General features: G+C 41.6%; 1 protein-coding gene across 9 annotated transcripts in view; it reads left to right on the top strand.

The window, feature by feature from the left end:
* The window catches only part of GARNL3 (GTPase activating Rap/RanGAP domain like 3), a 598,754-nt gene that overhangs the window by 450,067 nt on the left and 128,214 nt on the right, over positions 1-20,473 (top strand). For 5 of the 9 annotated variants that reach the window (XR_007719603.1, XM_050759786.1, XM_050759784.1 and 2 more), the window contains one exon: positions 17,000-17,069. The exons of 3 other annotated variants lie outside the window; for them this stretch is intronic. Coding sequence is in view for 4 of the 6 variants with exons in the window: in XM_050759786.1 (XP_050615743.1) it covers positions 17,000-17,069 (70 nt within the window). In the remaining 2 variants the exon portion in view is untranslated. Of the gene's footprint in view, positions 1-15,657; positions 16,047-16,999; positions 17,070-20,473 lie in introns of those variants that run through there. One more of the 9 variants, XM_050759787.1, reaches the window with a different exon arrangement.

Raw genomic sequence — 20,473 nt, 5'->3', positions numbered from 1 at the left:
AGTTTGTCACCAAGGCATTATACAAATATTAGGCAATTTTGTTATTTCGATATGTTTTTAATTTTTTAAATTATTTTTAGTTTTCGTGGGTACATAGTAGATGTATATATTTATGAGATACATGAGATATTTTGATACAGTTATGCAATGTGTTATAATCACATCAGAGTAATTGGGGTATCCCTTGCCTTAAGCATTTATTCTTTGTGTTACAAATAACCCAATTATACTCTTTTAGTTATTTAAAAATGTATGATTAAATTATTTTTTACTACAGTCACCTTGTTGTGCTAGCAAATACTAGGTCTTACTCATCCTTTCCGTTTTTTTTTGTACTCACTAATTGACGCTTTCCACTAGCCCCTGTCCCCTACTACCCTTCCCAATCTCTGGAATCCCTCCTCCTACTCTCTACCTCCGTGAGTTCAATTATTTTAATATTTAGTTCCACAAATAAGTGAAAACATGCGAAGTTTGTATTTAGACCCTTTTTAATAGCTTTCAAAAGCTTTGAAATACCTAGTTTGTTCCTAAGTATAGGGCTACTGTGTTTTAAAACAAGTGCCAGAAAGTAGCTTTTAGTTTACTGTTAGGAGGAATTCTATTCCCCTGCCCTTATGTTTCCATAAGAAACTTCTGCTTTACTCCCATGGAAGAGAGAGGTTGGAAGGAAGGGCGGCTGACTCGTCCCCTGCCTCCTTTCCTCTCTCCCTTTTGGGATCTGGTTGCCCACAGAGCTTGTATGTTACCTCGCCTCCTGTTTCTATGTGGGTAGGCCTGGGGGCCCATCTGTTTCCATTCCCCTGTTGGAGCTTGACAGTCCTGAGACTATTTCCCTTGCAGCCGACCTGGCAGGTGTCTGCCTCTCTGCAGATCAGACTCTCCCACAGGAGGGTTGCCCCAGGGTCTAAACTTGTGGGAAGTAGTAGAAAGCTCATTTGGCTTTTGGACTCAGCTTTGTTTGCCAATGAAATACTGACCACTGACAGCAAGGAAATTTCTTATTTTCTTTTTCTTTTTTCTTTTCTTTTTTTTTTTTCTTTTTTTGAGACAGGGTCTCACTCCATTGTCCAAGCTGGAGTGCAGTGGTGTGATCTCAGTTCACTGCAACCTCCACTTCCGGGGCTCAAGTGATCCTCCCACCTCAGCCTCCTGAGTAGCTAGGACCACAGGTGCGTGCCACCGTGCCCAGTTAATGTTTTTGTATTTTTGATAGAGACATGGTTTCGCCATGTTGCCCGGGCTGGTCTTGAACTCCTAAACTCAAAGAGATCTGCCTGCCTCAGCCTCCCAAAGTGCTTGGATTACAGGAATGAGCCACTGCACCTGGCCGGTATTTTGTTTTTCATTTGCCTGACTCCTGTCACTAATTCCCAGCTAATTCCAAAAAGACAAGAAAGGGTTGGTTTATTAATAAGTTCCCAAAGCTCCAACAACTATGAGACAGGTGAGGATTTTTGGGCTGGGGCTGGGTTTTCTTTTTTATTCCCTTTTTCTTCCCTGTCTTAATAGAGTACCTGGCATGTAGAAAGTGCTTACTATTTGTTGCGTGTAAGTTAAGGGTACTAGAGTAGAGATGCCAGTTAGAAGACCTCAGCAGCAGTGAAGGTCTGAGCTAAATTAAAGAAAGTAAAAATGGAAAAGGGAGAAGGGGCAAGAAACTATGACAGGGTGGAATTCTACAAGTATTCTCATGTGCAAAATGGCATATACAAGATTATGGTTCGGGTGCAGTGGCTCACACCTGTAATCCCAGCACTTTGGGAGGCTGAGGTGGGTGGACCACTTGAGCCCAGGAGTTCAAGACCAGCCTGGGCAATATGATGAAACCCCATCTCTACCAAAGATGCAGGAAAATTAGCCGGGCATGGTGGTGTGTGCCTGTGGTCTCAGCTACCTGGGAGGCTGAGGTGGGAGGATCACCTGAGCCTGGGAAGTTGAGGCTGCAATGAGCCGTGATTGTGTCACTGCACTTCTGCCTGGGTGATAGAGAACTTGTCTTAAAAAATATATAAAAATTTAAAAAAAAAAAAGATTATGCATTGCAGCATCATTAGTAATAGAAAAGATTGAAAACCTTTTAACTAGGGGCTTGGTTAAGTAAAATATGGTATGTCTACTCAATATAAGAAAAAATACAAGAGGCCAGGTGTGGTGGCTCACGCCTGTAATCCCAGCACTTTGGGAGGCCGAAGTGGGTAGATCACCTGAGGTCAGCAGTTTGAGACCAGCCTGGCCAATATGGAGAAAACCTGTCTCTACTAAAAATACAAAAAATTAGCCAGACGTAGTGGTGGACACCTGTAATCCCAGCTACTCAGGAGGCTGAGGCAGGAGAATCGCTTGAACCCAGGAGGCAGAGGTGGCAGGGAGCCGAGATCGCACTATTGGGCTCCAACCTGGGCAACAAGAGTGCAACTCCATCTAAAAAATAGAAGGAATACAAGAACTTCTTTGTTACTGATTTAGAAGGATTGCTGAGATACATTAAATGAAAAGAACAAGGAGTAGGATTGTGTGTAGTGTGCTACCATTTGTGTAAAAAAGGGGGAAAGGGGAAGATATATTTCTTTTTTAAAAAAATACATACAATACCTCTGGGAGTTACACAAGAAAAAATAAAGGTTGCCTGTGGGGAGAGGAAATGGGGGGCTGGGAGGCAGAAGATAGGGAGATGTTTTCCTGTACAGTCTTGTATACTCTGAGTTTTGAACCAACTGAATGTGTTATCTCTTTAAATAATAAAATACAAATACATAGATACAGTCATACACGTTTCAAAAGCAACATGGTGGTGGGAGCGGTAGCAGGCCTGGTGACTGATTCGATGTGGGATGTGAGAGAAGACATGGGAGATGACTCTGAACTTTGCAGCCTGAGTGACTGGCAAAAGGGCAGCCTTTTGCTAACAGAGTCAGGAATGCAGGAGTGGCAGTAAGTCTGATTAGGGGCACATGATCTTTTGGGGGCTACTGGGGTATCCATGGAACCATGTCCAGTATTTTGAAATCTGAGTTTTCAGTTGGGGAGAAAGATTCGAGTTGGAGATTTGGTTTGGAGAGTCATTAGAACAGAGCTAATATGTGAAGACTCAGGCACGATCGAGATTTTCAGGGAGGGAGGTGGACTGAATAGAAGGGAGAGGGATGCGGATCTTCACCAGTCAAAGTGACACAGAGTTAAGGATGCTGCTCATAGACTGCAAGCACAGAACAGAACTCGTTTGTTGCTGCTCCTTGTGCCCTAAGAACAGGGAGGAGGATGGTCTCACTCCCTGCCAGGATGTCCTGGCCCTTTTCTGGATGCCATGCTCACTGTTGAGCTCAGCATCCCCTGCAGGAATAACTGCTAAAAGTAATCATTTTTCCTCAAGGAGGTTATGCCATTACTAAGAATTCTATTCCTTTGACTATTTCAGTCTTCACTTCTTTCAACTTTCATATTCCTCAAGGACCAGTAACCCATTTTTGGTGCTAACCTCATCTCAAAGTACAGTACAGCACACCATAAGGGCACACTATAAATAGGGATTAGATAGTATTACTATTTTTAATCAGTGCTTTTAAGAGGCAAAAGGCAATTGTTTGGGCTGTCCTGCCCTAAATTCACCTTAGCCAGCACTCATTTTTATAAATCTAATTTTGTCCTTAGAAACAGGCTGGTTGTTTTCTTGTCATCTCGTATAGTAATAAATGTTCTTAGTTCAAATACTTTTGCTTCCTGTGTTTCCATAAGTTTGGCTTATCTATTATTTTGCTTTCTGTGAAGAACATCCCCCCTTCCCTCATCACTCTCAATCACCATTGATTTCATAGTTTTTTTTTTTCAGGAGACTATCTCAGAATCAGAGCAGCTTAGTGAAGTAAACATTTTAGAAAATCTTTCAAAAATATAGTTTGACCTTAAAAGCACAGAGTAAGCTGCTTTTCTTCCACTACGTGGTCTGAATGTGTCTGAAGAAAAACAGAGCACAGATAACATGGAGTGGACCTAAATTGGTCCAGAAATTTGGAATACAATACAGAGACCATTTGAAAAGTAGCTCCGTGCCCCCTGATCCCTTAATGCAAAATTCATGTCAGTTCTACAGCATTTATTTTTATGTTTGAGACTAAGAATTTCTCACATACTGGTATTGGCAATGAAAGGGATCAGAATATGCCGCCCCAAAATACACCACTTTGGCAGAAGGATTATTTTGAGCTGAAGGCAGTTGAAAAAAAGCAGACACAGGAAGAACTCTCTGCCCTTTTTCTATCTGCCTAAAAGCAGGGCATAAATTTCCCCTTGTGAAGATGCCCCCTCCCCTTGCCTGCACCAAGAGGAGAACAACACCTATCACCAGAGATGGAGATAGAGATGAGACAAATGCTACTAAATAACCTTTAACTACCATTAGTTTCCCCCACATATACCTTCTAACAAGTTACCAGCCCTAGAAACCCCAAACCCTTTTTCCTTTGCTAGTCACTTCTCCACAATTTATCACCCTCTGTCAAAATAGTATATAAGCCCCCCAGTGTAAGTGCCTTTTGGATTTTTATTTGTTTTCTGTGGAACCTCCCTGCATGTAAAATTAAACATAAAACTTGTATACTTTTTCTTCTGTCAATCTGTCTTTTTCCAGTTAAATTTGCAGGCCTCAGGGAGAAAACTAAGAGGGTAGAGGAAAAGTTTTTCTTCCCTGATGGTTATGTTCCTAAAGCAAGAAAATTGTAGACTACAGCAAATTCTGGCTTGCCCCTAGACATCTACAGAGAACTTTTTTCTTCTCTGTTGATGAGAAGCATGGATACACAGCCCGTTTATTCAAATATTTATTGTGTAAGCTGGATACCACAGAAAGTGCTTCATATGTCTTTTTTCATTAAATCCAGTGGGAAGGCACTATGATGATAAGTATTTGTTGAGTTAACTCGTTAATCAAACCATCAAACCCCATTATATAGTTGTAGGAACTGAGGTCCATGAAGGCGATGTTTATTGCCTAAGATCAGGCAGTGAGTTAGTGGTGAGTCAGACAGGGCTAAGTAGATACCAAGCAACATTTATGCACATATAATTTCTCTACACACGTAGATATTTATTTAAGTTTAAGTGCAGAGTTCTATATTTTCTGTATATGATCTTTGTTTTGGAATTTTTTGTTAAGCTATAATTTACATGCAATAAAATGCAGATATCTTAAATATACAGTGGGATGAATTTTGACAGTTGTAACTGATTGATTTTTTAATGTTATGGTGTCAGTCAGTTCCTCTTAATTGCATTACCTATGTATTGAGAAACATCAATCTCTAGACATAGGGAATGTCATCATGAACTGACAGCTAGTGAGCCATGTCACAATTTATTCACTGTGATTGCTCCCACAGTATTTTCTTTGTTCACTTATATTAGTGGCATCGTATTAACCCCTGAAACGAATTTTTTTGGATGAACCTGAGGCAATATTTATAGCATTTTTATGTCTGACTCAAAAACGAATTTCATGAATATGCTGTATAAGGCAGTTCACTTCAGCTGTTAGTGGAATTGTGAGCCGAGGGATTGTCTCATGGGCCTGACCCTATAGAAAGTTATGAACTGGTCTATGTATTTGCCCTGTCCCTTCTTTAGACACTTCCCCAATATAGCTGGCCTCACCCTCCCCTGTTACTCCCAGCCTCCTTTACAGAAGGAAAAAAACTGAGGGGACATGATGGCTCTCCTCAGATATTTGAGATATTTGAAGGGCTTTCCTATACAAGTGATTTTAACTTGTTTTATATGGCCCCAAAGGACTGGCCGACTTGCTTGCATTCATTCATTCTTTCATTTAACAAAACCCTACCAAATACTAAGTCTGTACCAGATAGTATGTTAGGTGTTTAGGCTCAGTACTGAAAAAAACCAACAGGGAACCCATTGTGAAGCTTAAATTGTAGGTGGGGAGGCGGGTGTTAATCAGATACCCTCTTTGTAATTCCTAGTTTGGGAGGGAGAGTCAGGAAGAAGGAGGAGTTTGGAGGGGACATTCTAGGAGCTAAGGGCAGCTCAACAAATGGAAAGGAATAGGGGAAAGGCAGTATGGCTGGAGTGCTGAGCGGGGAGTGGTGCCAGACTAGGCAGGTGGTTGGGGGTGTGGGAGTGATGGTGAAGAAGTTAAGAAAAGATGAAGGATGTAGGTGTAGGACCAGCTGGTGGAGATAAAGGTGTGATGGATTTCAACTCAATATAGAAAAAAGCTGTTTAACAGGAAGAAGGGAGGACCTGGGTTGTGGGGGTGTTTCTTATCACTGAGTGTGTGCAAGTAGAGACTGGATGGCTATTTTTCAAGTATCTGGTAAAGGCTTCACAATTGCAGATAAAAGATTAGACACTAGAAGGTCCTTAAGTCTCTGGACTTGGAAGTCTCTGAAGTCTCTTCTAACCCAGTGAAAGAGAGAGATGAGATGGCTTCCTGGGATTTTGTAGAGAAGATGCCTTTCATTGGCGTCTAGTGGGTGGGAAAAGAGTTGATCAGCATCTCTTAGGGTGACTGTAACAGAATCACCTATTAAATGTATTTCAGTTTAAAATTTAGGTGCTTGGATCCCATTCCTGAAGATTCTGATTGAGGAGGTCTAGGGTAGGAACTGGACATTTACTTATTTAGATGAAAAAAATTATAAAGCAAACTTTAAAACTTTTACCTGGAACAATAGAGACTATCTTTAGGAAATCATGATGGTGAAGGATTTCTTAAGTCAGAAAAACAAAGACCATAAACGAAAAGATTGAAAATGTCTACATTAGAATTTGAAAACTTAATGCTTGATCAAAGATATCAGAAACAAAATTTGAAAAGAAAAACAACTATCTGGAAGTTGTAACAGAAAAAGTTTGGTAATTTGTTAACAAAAAAGGATTGGTATTCAGAATATGCAAATAATATCTACAAATTCTCACGCCTGTAATCCCAGCACTTTGGGAGGCCGAGGCAGGCAGATCACTTGAGATCAGGAGTTTGAGATCAGCCTGGCCAACATGGTGAAACCCCATCTCTATTAAAAATACAAAAATTAACCAGATGTGGTGGCACGTGCCTGTAATCCCAGCCACTTGGGAGGCTGAGGCAGGAGAATCACTTGAACCCGAGAGGCAGAGGTTACAATGAGCCAAGATCGTGCCACTGCACTCCAGCATGGGTGACAGAGCGAGATTCTGTCTCAGAAAAAAAAAAAAAATCTACCAATTAATTGGAAAAACACCAACAACATACAAAAAAGGAGGGGGCAAAAGATTTGGAAGAGGCAAACCATGGAAAACATAGCCCAAAAGGCCAATAAGCAAAGAAGAAGATGTTCACGCTCTTGAGCTATCAGAGGAATGCAAATTAAAGCCATACCTCAGTGAGACATCGTTTCATATTCCTCAGACTGGCAAAAACTAATGTCCGACAATCCCAAGTGTTAGCGAGACTCTGGAGCAACTAGAATGCATATGCTGCTCATGAGAGGGTAAAGTGGCACACTCACTTTGGAAAGCGAATGTGACACTATGTAGAAAAAATAACAGTGCACACATCATGACCTTGCAGCTTCACTCCCGGGTATGGAATCTAGGGATATGATTGCACTGGTATTCAAGGTGGCATGTAAAAGGATGTTCTTTACAGCATTATTTAAACATTGGAAACAACCAAAATGTCCAACAATAGGAGAATGGAGGACATTGATGCAGCAGGGTATCATATAGCAGTTAAAGTGGGTGGGTTAGAGCTACAGGCATCACCATGAACAAATCTCAAGAGCAAATTGTTCAGCCAGAGGAGTTAGTTGCAGGAAGATATGCATGCTATATAGTATTTACTTGTGTAAATTTTTAAAACATGCTAAACAATGCAGTATATTGGAAATGAGTAAGTACATAGTATAAATATAAAACTATAAGCAGGAAGTATAAGCCCAATTAGTGATTGTTTCAGGGGAGGGAGAGATGAAAATGGGGTCAGGGAGAGGTACACAGGAGTTTTATATCTGTAATGTTCATTATATTGTTCTTCATTATTCTGTATCTTGAAATATTTCATAATAAAACAAGTTAGAGACAAAATTCCAGGTGATTCTGATACATAGGTTTGAGAACCAAGAGCTAGAATCAGTGCTTCTCAGATTTCAATGTGCATATGAATCCCAGGGAAACCTTGTTAGAATGCTGATTCTGTTTCTTAGGTCTGGGGTGGATCCTGGGACATTGTATTTCTCACTAGCTCATATCAAAAGACCACACTGAGCAGCAAAATCACAATGACCTTGGTGTCCTCTAGGAATCTTGCTACCTAGGGACTGTGCAGAAACACCTGTTCCAAATAGTAGGCATCCCTTCAGGGTCTGGGCACAGCTGGGGGTAGATCTTGTGAATCCCAGTGGGGAAACCTTATGAACCTGGAGAGACAGACTTTCGAGGGATTTCCCCAAAGAAGTAGATCTGCAGGTGGTTAAGGGAGGTATGCCACAACATATGTTGTCTACTGAGTTATTTTCCTTATATTAAGTTTCCATTTAATACAATTTGGTCATGCATTTATAGATCCCATGTGGAGTGATGTTTCCCAAACTAAATTATACTCTGGGCTGGAAAACCCTCAAGTCTTGACCTTACAGGAAAAGAGAAGCCAAGGTCGCTGTCACTGAAGAGTTAAGACAGGAGGGAGCAGGTGTGCAAGCATCGTACTTCACAGGAACCACTTAGTTGGTAATGTTTCCCAGGTTTCTGGATGATGGGTCTTGAGCTGAGAAGAGTGTGACAGACCTCCCCGGCTTCTGCTGTGGGCACCCACACCCGAAGACTGCATATGCTACTGACGAAGGGGATAAAAAGAGGCTGTTTTACAGTTTGCCAGATTTGCTATATACATATTGTGCTTTGCTTGCACAATATTTTTGTTCCTGTGAAGTCCTGTGTACTTTGTATCTTTCTTTCCCACTGCACTGTAAGCTGTATGAGAGCAGGGACCACATATCTCAGGTTTAGCACCTGGCACAGTGCCTGGTACCTTGTAGGTATTCAGTAACCTTTTTTTAAGTGAGTGAAACTCAGATACAGTATTTTAAATTAAACTTTTTATTTTGAGATAATTATAGATTCGTATGCAGTGGTAAGAAATAACACAGAGACATCTCATGTACCCTTTACCAGGTTTCCCCCAGGGGCAGCGTCTTGTGTAACTATAGTAACTATGGTACTGTATTGCAAGCAGGAAATTGACATTGAGACATTCCACTGATGTTTAGATTTGCCCAGTTTTACATGCAGTTTAATTGCATGTGTAGGTTCCTGTATCTACCTGTATTCACAGACAAATACAGAACAGTTCCATCCCCAAAGGCTATCTTATGTTGCCCTTTTATAACCACACCTCCCTCCAACCTCCCTCTATAACTCAGTCATTTCAAGAATGAATCATACAATTTGTAACCTTTTGGGATTGACATTTTCCATTCAGCATGATTCCCTGGAGATTCATCCAAGTTGTTGCATACATCAGTAGTTTGTTCCTTTTAATTGCTCAGTAATATTCTGTGGTGTGGAGGTACCACAGTTTGTTTGACTGTTTGCCCTTTGAAGGACATCTAGGTGGTTTCCAGTTTTTGGCTGTTATCAATAAAGCTGCTTTGAACATTTTTGTGCAGGGTGTTGACCATACATTTTCATTTTTCTGGGATAAATGCCCAAGAGTGCAATTGCTGGGTCACATGGTAACTGCATATAACTGCCAAACTGTTTTCTGAAGAGGCTTAGCTTAAAATTTTATAGTCCCACCTGCCATGGATGACTGGTCCAGCTTCTCTATTTCCTTGCCAGCATTTGGTATGGTTACTATTTTTTATTTTAGAGATACAATGGTAAAGGCACTGATAGAGATCATTATTGAAAGGAATCTTGCAGTGAATTGCCACAAGACTGTATTAATGTTAGTAAACCACATAAATTTCAGGGGCACATGTCTGCCTCAGAAACTTAGTGGACACACTGATTCTGTAGGAGGTGTGCTTTCCAGAATTAGAGAAAAGAAAAGTAGAATGAGAAAGATGACTGAAAAACGTAAACAATAACTTCAAATGTGCTTGAAAGCATGTCTGAGAATGTATACTGGCAATTGGTGGGGGGTGCAGGGAGAAGAGAAAGGGAAAGGAACCCACCTGTGTTCAAGTAGAGCAAATGTAGTAATTTATTCAGAATTCATTTATTCAACAAATATTTATCAAGTGCCCTGTTATGAACCAGGAACTCTATAAGGTACATCAGGGCATGGTGATGGCCAAGACAGGTAAGATCCATGACAATTAGAATAACTAGCATTTATTTAGTGACTACTGTGTGCCATATGATCTCTTTCAGTCCTCCCATGGAGACAGATACTGTTTTAACCTCCCATTGCAATGAGGAAACAGGCTTAGAGAGGATAAGTAACTTGTCTGAGGTCACAGCGGTCATGTGTGATGGAGCTGAAATTCAAATCCAGGAGTATCTAACCACTTTATGGTTGGTGGATCTTGCTAAGGGATGGTAAACTTAAGATCCTGGTACGAGGAACACATGGTATTGTACCCCCAGAAACACAACAGGGGAGCAGGGAACCGTCTGGAGAGTTAGAAGAATCAAAGTGCCCTGATTTCCTGGGTCCCCTTTTGCTTTGGAAATCTTTCTGCTTACTTCCTACTTCCTATGTCTCAAAGGCCTTCAAGAGGACAGAATTGTTCCGTTTCATTATTAGAAGTTAATGTGGGCCAGGTGCGGTGACTCACACTTGTAATCCCAACACTCTGGGAGGCCGAGGCAGATGGATTGCTTGAGGCCAGGAGTTTGAGAGCACCCTGGACAGCATGGTGAAATCCTGTCTCTACAAAAATACGAAAATTAGCCAGGTGTGGTGGTGCGTGCCTGTAGTCCCAGCTACTTGAGAGGCTAAGGTGGGAGGTTTGCTTGAACCTGGGAGTTCAAGCCTGCAGTCAGTCCCTGCATGCTGCCACTGCACTCCAGCCTGGGCAACAGAGTGAGACCCTGTCTCGAAAGAAAAAAAGAAAAGAAATTAATGTCATCACATCTCTGCTTTTCTGTGGCACTTTACTTATCTTCAGGAGGAGAGACAGCTGGTCCCTTCTGTGCGAGAAGCTATTCTAGCACCTGTTGTTAGGAGGCCCTGGGTTCCCTACAAGCCTAAACCTACAGTCTGGCACATGGTTTAGCTTCTCTGTCCCTCAGTAAGGAGAATCCCTTCCATCTGTTTCTTACTGTCTGCCTATAGTGGGGCAGTGGCTGAGGCCTTTTCCTAGAGCTCCTGACTGTTGGTAGGCTTCTGAACAACTGCCTGTTACTTCTTACAAATTCTCTACTGATCTAGAAGAGTCTCCCTTGTCGCTGTTGGCCTTAACTCTTCCACCAGGCCTGGACACTGCTGAGGCCTGGCCTTGTGGGGTCTGTTGTGAGGTCAGCACTAATCTCAGTGTCAGTTGAGTGATGACCCGGATCACTGAGTTTGGCTTCCCCTTGGGGGCTGGCTGACTCCCTTTTCTTTCCTTATCCGTTTTAACAACTCTTGACTCTTTGGAGGAGGTTGTCCTGCTTTCCAGGAATGTGACTTACATCATGGAAATCTGTCTAGCTTCTACGTGGAGCTGGAAATCTTTGCTCTCATCCCAGGCCATATTTAGAGATTTAACATGGAGGTCCTCAGCTATGTTCATGCCTGCGAAGTGTGATTCAGCATCCTCACACGTTAAATTGCCAAAGCAGAAGGGTTTATATTTAGAGCCTGGACCACGTTGCCTGTGGGAAACTTGAAGTTCTTTTTGGTACTTCAGGTCACTTCCTCTAGCCAGGTTTCAAAGTCTCTTCCCCCTGTCGTGGCAACAGTGGGTCCCAGGTATTTTCTAGGTGAGGTCAAACTGCTAGGCCAACGCTTTTAGGGAGGAGATGTAGTGCTGAAACATGATGCCACCCTCAGCGCTGCCCAGGGAAGCCTGCTGCTTGGCCCTGGGTCTCCCTTACTGCTACTCAGGGATAAGAGGCAAAGCATTTTATTTAAAATTATTTTAAAATTTAGTAACCACTTATGCCAACTTTCTAAAAACCCAAGAGGCATTCATATTACTAATAAGAGCTGGCTGGATGTGGTGGCTCATACCTGTAATCCCAGCACTTTGGGAAACTGAGGTGGGAGGATCACTTGAGGCCAGAGTTTGAGACCAGCCCTAGAAACATTGTGAGACCCCCCCACCTCCATCTCTACAAAAAAATTTTTTTTAATTAACCAGGCATGTAGTCCCATCTACTCAAGAGGCTAAGGTAGGAGGATCGCTTGAACCCAGGAGTTCAAGCCTGCAGTGAGCTATGATTAAACCACTGCACTCAAGCCTGGGCAATAGACATTGTGCTTAGAACCTTGTCTGCTTTTTCTTGTTTATTCTTTATAACCCTGCTAAGTAGATGATATTTTCAATTGCATTGTACAGATGAAGGAACTAATGCCCGGAGAGGTTGAGAACCCATATCTGTGACTGAAGTCCATGCTTTGAGGGACTACATTGCATCTCCTCCCGTGGATAGAAACCTGGATTAAGGCCTTGTCCTTCCTTATAAAGAGTGCTGCAGAATGGTTAACAGGTTTCCCAGGATTCCTGAGTCATCTGGAAAAGGAGTATGTTTCAAAGCATTGTTTGTGGACCACCTGCATCAGGATTCCCCTGGCTGCTTGTTAAAATCACAGATTAACTGACTTACAACCTCTCAGAATAGGGCCAGGGAATCTGCATTTTTGCAAAGCTCAGACTCTAGTCTGAGCAACATGTCCTCTGACATGGTGTCAGAATTTTTTTCACTGACACACTAATCAGTTTCTGGGTAGGCCTAAAACCAACAGTAGGGATTCAGGAGACTATACTACGGGGGTTGGCAAACTTTTTCTTTAAAGGGTCAGTTTGTAAATAGTTTGGGCTTTGTGGGCCGTATGGGTCTCTGTTGGAGCAATTCAACTCGGGGCTATTATAATCCAAAAGCAACCATAGACAGTTCATAACCATTGGGCATGGCTATGTTCCAATAAAACTTTGTTTTCAAAAACAAGTGGTGGGCTGAATTGGGCTGTAGTTTGCCAACCCCTGATCTAGAGTCATCCTGGCCCACCAGCCCTCTGACAAACCCTGTTTGTGGACCTTATTCTTACACTACTTTCTATTACCTATGGAGAGCTGTATCAACTAAGATAAAATTACCTAATGTAACAGGTATACCCTGACTCCTAGTGACTTAAGGCAATAAAAAGTTATTGCTCACTCATATCAGAGTCCAGTGAGGCTACTCCTGGTTAGAATCTTCTATGTGGTCATTTAAGACCCAGACGCCTTCATATTGTGGCTGTATCCCTCTTCCGCCCCAGAGTCCTCTCTATGAAGCTAGCAGATAAGAAAAGAGACCAAGGATTATTCATGGGAAGGTTTTTTGGTTTTTGGTTTTTTGTTGTTTTTTTTTTTGAGACGGAGTTTTGCTCTTGTTGCCCAGGCTGGAGTACAATGGTGCAATCTCAGCTCACCACAACCTCCGCCTCCCTGGTTCAAGTGATTCTCCTGCTTCAGCCTCCCAAGTAGCTGGGATTACAGGCATGCACCACCATGCCTGGCTAATTTTGTATTTTTTTTTTAGGAGAGACAGGGTTTCTCCATGTTGGTCAGGCTGGTCTCGAACTCCTGACCTTAGGTAATCCTCCACCTTCGGCCTCCCAAAGTGCTGGGATTACAGGCGTGAGCCACTGCACCCGGCCTTCATGGGAAGTTTTTATGGGCTGGGTCTGGTAGAGGTGCCCCTCATTTCTACCCATATTTCTTTGGCCAGAGCTGTTATTGTTTGGGATCCAGAAACTGATTTCTCAAGTCCATGAGGCCCTTGGTCTCTCGATTCATTCTGTTTTCGTCTATCTTTGCTTGAAACCCCTCCAGTTCTTTCCTGGGCTTGTCTCTTCGTTGTGAAGAACCTTGTTAAGTTCAGCCAAGAGGAGCCAGTGCTCAGCTTCACTCTGATTGTTTCTAGCCACTTTCCCTAGAGCTGCAGGCTCGCTGAGTACATGGTCCACCTTCTGAATGACTGCAGGTGTAAGTTTTACCAAATATTTTGCTACCATCTAATATAGATTTCTATCTCTTCAGCCTCTGAGATCCGTTTCCTCACTGGCTGCTGCCTGCCTACTACTTTAGGTTGTTGTTATTATGGCACTTCTGTATTAGTTCAGGTAAAATGGCAGCTTTAACAGGTAGACTCAAATTCTACCTGATTAACACAACTAAATGTTTGCATTTTGCTCACATCATATTCTAGTACAGATGTTTTTCGTGGTATAGCCTTCCATACAGACATTCTTCATGGTGTGCCTTCCCTGTGGTCAGAGACCCACGTTTTTCCATCTTGAAGCTCTGCCCTCCTGCAGGTCTCTACAGCCTCTCCGTCCAGCTGGCCACAGGCTAGGAGATCAGGCACATTTCAGAGGATGTGCTGGAAGTGATGCATATCCATCACTTCAGCCTATGTTGTCTTGGCCAGAGCTCAGTCACATGGCCACACATCCTGCAAGAGGGACTGGAAAATGTAATCCAAGCCCAAGACAAAAGGAGGACAGGTTTTGGCGTGCACATAACGGTGGCTGCCTTATAGGCCAGGACTCTGGACTGAGGGAATAATGACCAGCAGGGAATAATAATGGCTCATTAGTGGGGGTGGCAGTGGGCAGCCTGCCCTGGTAGAAGAGGTGCTGTCAGTCTTTAGCTAGTATGATTCAAAAGATATACAAATACCTTCATTAATGCAATAAGCATTTACTGCATGTCCACTATGTGCCAGGCAGTAGGCCAGACACTGGGCCTTGGGAGGAGAACAAAGCTCCCCTTGGACCTCTGGGTGAGCCACTCTACTCATAACCCTTGTGCTGGAGGCCTAGAGGCCAGAGAGCGTAGGAAGGGAAGAGGGAAGTGGCTAGGTCTTTTTAACTGGCTGGTTTGAGTGCCTCCTACAACCCAAGAAATGCAGCCCATATAGGTCAGCCTGGTTCCCACTATTAGCAAGCATCCCTCTGCGGTATATTGAATGAAATGTAATAAGGGGGAAGGGAGGGCAACACACAGTGGACATTCTCTTTATAGCTCACTCCCTGGTTGTTTTCATAGGACATTGTTTTCCTTCTGTGAGGCATCTAAGGAAGGTGGTGGGTCTAGGATGTAGGGTTATGTGTTTGTGTCTGGCTGCTGGTAAAGTTAGGGAATCGGCACCATGTCTCAGAACCCCCTCAGCAGATCTGATGGCAGCACAGGGAGGACCCAGTGCTCCACATCCTCACTTTTTTCGTGTTCTTGGCTATTCATGTTAGAAGCTGTTGCTGTTGTTGATTTCCTAGTGGGCCTGGCTGAAGTTGAAGCGTCGGGTTGAACTCTGGGCAGACAGAACATTTAGTCAACAGCCATTGGGCATCCGCTCTGTGCCCGATCTCTGTCCAAGTCCACCAGCACTCCTCTCACTGGAGCGGCCAGTAATGCGGGCTTGGTGACTGATATGTAGGGCAATGGCAGTAGCTTCCAGGAAGGTTTTCAAAATGGGCTAAGAAAATGGGCATAGAGGACATATTTAATACAGACTGGAATTGACCATGGAGGGAAGGTTTTTATTCTTTTTTGGAGATTTTTGGGTAGCAAATCTTATCACTAAAAGCAAGAATGTAGCCTGGGTAATTTCTGGAACACTCTTTCAAACTGCATACATTGATTTGTTGCCCATTTTCAGCTAAGAGAGAGAGGACTACAAAAGGTTAAATTTCTCATATAAGATTAATTCAGCCATCTCTATGAGATGGTGGAAGCAGAATACCATTAGACTCTCTAATCTCATTTCTCTCATGCTGTCTTTCTTGGAGCCTGTCAAACAGTGTCCTGGCAGAAAGTCAGTTCTCTGCTTGCTAAACATCAGAGTCAGTCTCTTTCTGCATGTGCCAAGAGGGCTGTAATTTAGAAAATGTAACCTACCGTTTAAGGAAGGATGAAAAGGTACTAAATGCACCTTTCTTTGCATGTTAGATCCCAAATATTTTGAATCTAGTAAACATGTTATTCCTATATAATTTTATTTTCTATGTTATCGTAGAGTTATTTGCATGACATATTAGAACCAAACTTATTAAAACTGTTTATATTTTGTGGATCTCATGTGGTTTCATGAGTATTGCTTGGGTGCTAAATATACTAACTAATAAGATATGTGCCTTTTGAGTGTGCAACTGTGCATTCAGGATGAAAACGTAGTAACAATTTTGCCCTTGTTTTAATTGCTCTTCAACAACATGTGATTTTTGAAATCTGATGTAAGCCTTTTTTGGGGGTGGGTAGCTGCTGCTATGTAAAAAGCTGAAAATACTTGGACACTAGATTTTCTGTTAGTTCTGGTCTTTTTTCATATTGCCACATAAAAATCCTAAATTAAAGGGGGATAGGGGGTGGAGCCTACCAGGATTGTGAAGTTTCTTTCTCTTACTTAAAATATAGCATTAAATAATGCTGGTTATTTTTATGTTGCATATTTGGGACAAAGAGGCTCTCTTAAACGAAAGATAATTGCAAGATCCGGTTCAGCAGCTTTGTCCCTTGCCTCAAGTTTACTGCAGGGCTTCTCTCCTCTCTGGTTATACAGAAATGAAATTATAAACCACCAGTAGCCTTAGAAATTTCAATCGATTCCAAATGACTAAATATTTAATTCAATCATTGCCTATACTTCCAGGGATGACTCTGGCATTTGCTTTTTATTGAGGGCTCCATGAAAGCCAGGCTCTGCAATGGCTGCTGGGGACTGTGTCTGTTGCAAGGAGGCTCCCCTGCAGTGAGGAGCCGGGGCACTGCAAGTCTCTTCCATAGCAGCCCTTTTTGCAAATGGTAGTTGATTTTTGCAGAAGGTTTGTGGCCAGATCGCTATGTATAATACTGATGAAGCATTTTTGTTCCAGCTCTGTCTCGGAAGACCTAGGCTGTAGACGTGGGGATTTCAGTAGGAAACATTATGGATCTGTGGAGCTGGTAAGTTTATGCTGTCTGTTCAGTGGTAGTACATTGATTTAGATTAGAGACGATCGCCAAGCTCATCAGATCTTTTGTTGTATATTTACTGTTAGACCATGTGGGTACAGTGTAAGGATTGGATTGGAATAAATAACTACACAAAGGCTATGATAATTTGATCATCTTTATTTATTTGTTTTTATTGTTACATACTTTTAATCTTGTCTTCCAGTTTGTTAAAAATATGTTATGGCTTGGTATTTTTCTCTGTGTATATAATTAAATAAAACAATTTATGAATTAAGAAAAGTGGCATTTGGCTTATATATGATCTTTTTCCTAAAAGTTTATAAATCTAGTTTTCAAGGTTTAAGTATTATTGAAATACATATTCTGATTTTCTGTATCTTTGCTTTCTGGGTATGTGGTAGGCGTTAGAATATTTATGAGAGCTATTTTTTCCTGTTAAAAGCATATTGTTGGACTAGATAAATGACTATTATAGATGATCAATATTTGGAATGAAAATATCTACATTTTCCTTAATGAGAGACATTGGGGTTTGTGCTATGATTTTTAAAGATTGTATGTTTTCATTTTAAAAGAGCCATAATGAAAGCATATAATAGTCTCAATATTTTTTAAAGATAGAATGTGATTTTTTTCCAATTACATGGAAATCTGAACAAATTTTCAGAAGAGAAATGTGCTCATAAAATTGTATTGATTATTATTTAACACTATTAATGATGTTGTCTACTATTTCTATTTATTAAAAATGAGTTGCTTGTATCTATTTGTGTAGTACCCAATTTTCCCCTATTAATATAAGCTGCATCCTTGCAGAGTTTAAGTAGTAGAAAAATTTATACCAGAGTTGTGTACCAGTGGCGTTCTACTTGAACTCAAGCATATATTATAGACTTGACTGTACCTAGCCTGGAGCTGAAAATATAAAATTAGTAAAAGATTTGGTCCTTGTTCTTAAGGAGCTTACTCTCCTCTGGCTGGGCAGATAAGACACGTAAAATATGTGAAGAATGAATTTAGCCACATAAAAGATACCTCAGTTGATTCAGTCAACACCTGTTCTGTCTGTCACTGGTGACACCGCACCACTTAGACCACCACCTCCCCTGAAGGAGCAGGTACATAGCTATAAGTCAGAGTAGGAATTGATACTGTGAAAAAGATGCATGTAGAGCACCACAGGGGTTCAGAGAAGGGAGAAAGCACCCATTCTGGCCAGGGATCTCAGAGACACACCATGGAAGACCTTGCGGAGAGCTATGGGATGTGGGTTAGTGGCAGAGAGGATAGACAGTGGGTATGAGCCAACAGCATGATTCCTGGCAATGCCATCTTCCAAGACAGTGAGCAAATGGTCCTGCCTAGCAAAGAGCTTTGTGATTACAAAGCAAGCAAGCTTTGGAATCAGGTAGGCCTAGGTTCCTATAGCAGGTCTATTACTTATCTTTGTGACCAATTAGGTTACTTCTCTGAACCTCAGTAATGCTGAAGAACATGTGCTCTGAAGTCATTCTTGTTTCATCATTCACTAATTGTATGATCTTGGACTTCCTTTGGCATCAGTTTTCTCGTCTATAAAATGGGGATATTTCTATTATCTACCTTAGAGGGTTGTTATGAGGATTAAATGAGATCATGTACATAAAGTACTTAGCACATAAGCACAGTTTATGTTAACTAGCTGCAGACATAAAGACAAAATTCAGCAGCAAAAGTAGAGCCTTGACTGTCAGGTGAACACTTTGGACTTGGCCTAGTAAGTAATGTGGAACTCGTATAAACAGTGACGATACTACTTGGGAGAGATAACATGGGTGTGAAAGATGGACTCTTTAAAGATGTGGGGAAATCACAGAATATCAGAATGGAAAAGTACTTGAGAGCAGTGGTTCTCAAACTTGAGCAGACATCAGAACTCTCTGGAAGGCTGATTAAAACATAGATTGCTGGGCCCTAGTCCCAGAGTTTCAAATTCAGTAGATCCGAGGTTAACCTACAATTTGCAATTCTAACAAGTTCCCAGATTGATACTGATATTGCTGGTCCCAGGATCGCACGTTAAAAAGCTCTGCCCCAGAGGACCTCAGCTAGGTTATCAGTTATCCTCGGCCTGATGAGGTATCCAATCGACCAAACATTGTTCAATCCATTTGTTCACTGGGAAAAACATCCATTTGTTTTTCCTCTGGGGCCATGACTGTGTGTATGTGTATTTGTAGTTGACTTTTTAGAATATTATAAAATAAAATATAAATGTATTTTAAAATTCCATGTATAATCTTACCTTGCAGCAACTGTTTTCATCTCCTTTTGGTTCCTTCCAGTCCTTATAGCTACAAACTTCATTTTTACATTGTTATAATGAAATTATATATTTAATTTTGCATTCCTCTTTTTCCATTTATACTGTATTTTCTAAATGTCTTCTCATATAGTCTTAAGAGTCATATTTTAATGGGTATATGATAGGCCAACAGAGTGATAAATGATTATCTGTGTAAATTTTGTAAAATTAGGTCATTCCTCATTTTCCCATATTAAAAATGACGTGCGCTGGTGGTTGGAAAGGTTGGGAAAAGTGAAATGAGCAGAGCTCCACTCTTGTTATCTGAGGATCTCTTGAAATTCTGACTGCAGTGTTTTAAAAGGAGAGTGATGTTTCCTCTCACTTCTGAACAACAGAGTATTATTAAATTACAAACCATTATGTGTCATAGGTTTATGAAAAAATGAGTTTGACTTTTCTTACGCCTGGTGTGATGAAAATTGTTGGGAACCCAATAAGTGTTGGGCGTCTTGGAACTCAGACTTTTCAGAAAGGCACCTAAGATTATATAAAATTGAAATGTTAGCATGAACTTCTCCTGACCTTGAACAAGTCACAAGTCTTGTGAAGAATGAAGCTCGGCCATTCGTATCAGTAATGAGAGAAGACTTAGGGCTTAGTTCTCTAGGTTTCCATCCTGCCTTAGTTTGGTGATGAGAAGGTGGAAACCCAGATCTTGACAGACTCGTGGGAGAGCTACTTAGCATTCTTTCAACACATATTTATTGAGGGTCGTCCATGTGTCAGGCACTGTGCAAGTCACTGAGAGTGAGGGGAGAGACGCAAAACCATTTTTCTGCTCTCATGGAGCCTTCACTTTAGAAACCAGGAGCCTCACACTGTGTCCCCAGGCTGTGTTGTATCTGGATCTCAGCTGTGTCCCTGCCTTAACCAGGGATTGTTTCCTGAACAGAGATCTGTTCACTCTGGGTCAAGTATAAAGCAATTCACTGAAAGGATATGGGTGAATCTCACGGAAGGGAAGTGCAGCTGCGCCTCATGTGATGGAAAGGCAGCAAGCCACTGTTTTCTTTCTCTCTGGTCCATATGCTTTCTTGTCTTTACA

The sequence above is a fragment of the Macaca thibetana genome, chromosome 15 (genome assembly GCF_024542745.1).
Source record: "Macaca thibetana thibetana isolate TM-01 chromosome 15, ASM2454274v1, whole genome shotgun sequence".
Classification (NCBI taxonomy): Eukaryota; Metazoa; Chordata; class Mammalia; order Primates; family Cercopithecidae; genus Macaca; species Macaca thibetana.
The sequence above is the reverse complement of the archived record's forward strand: the minus strand, read 5'-3'. Positions and strand labels throughout refer to the sequence as shown.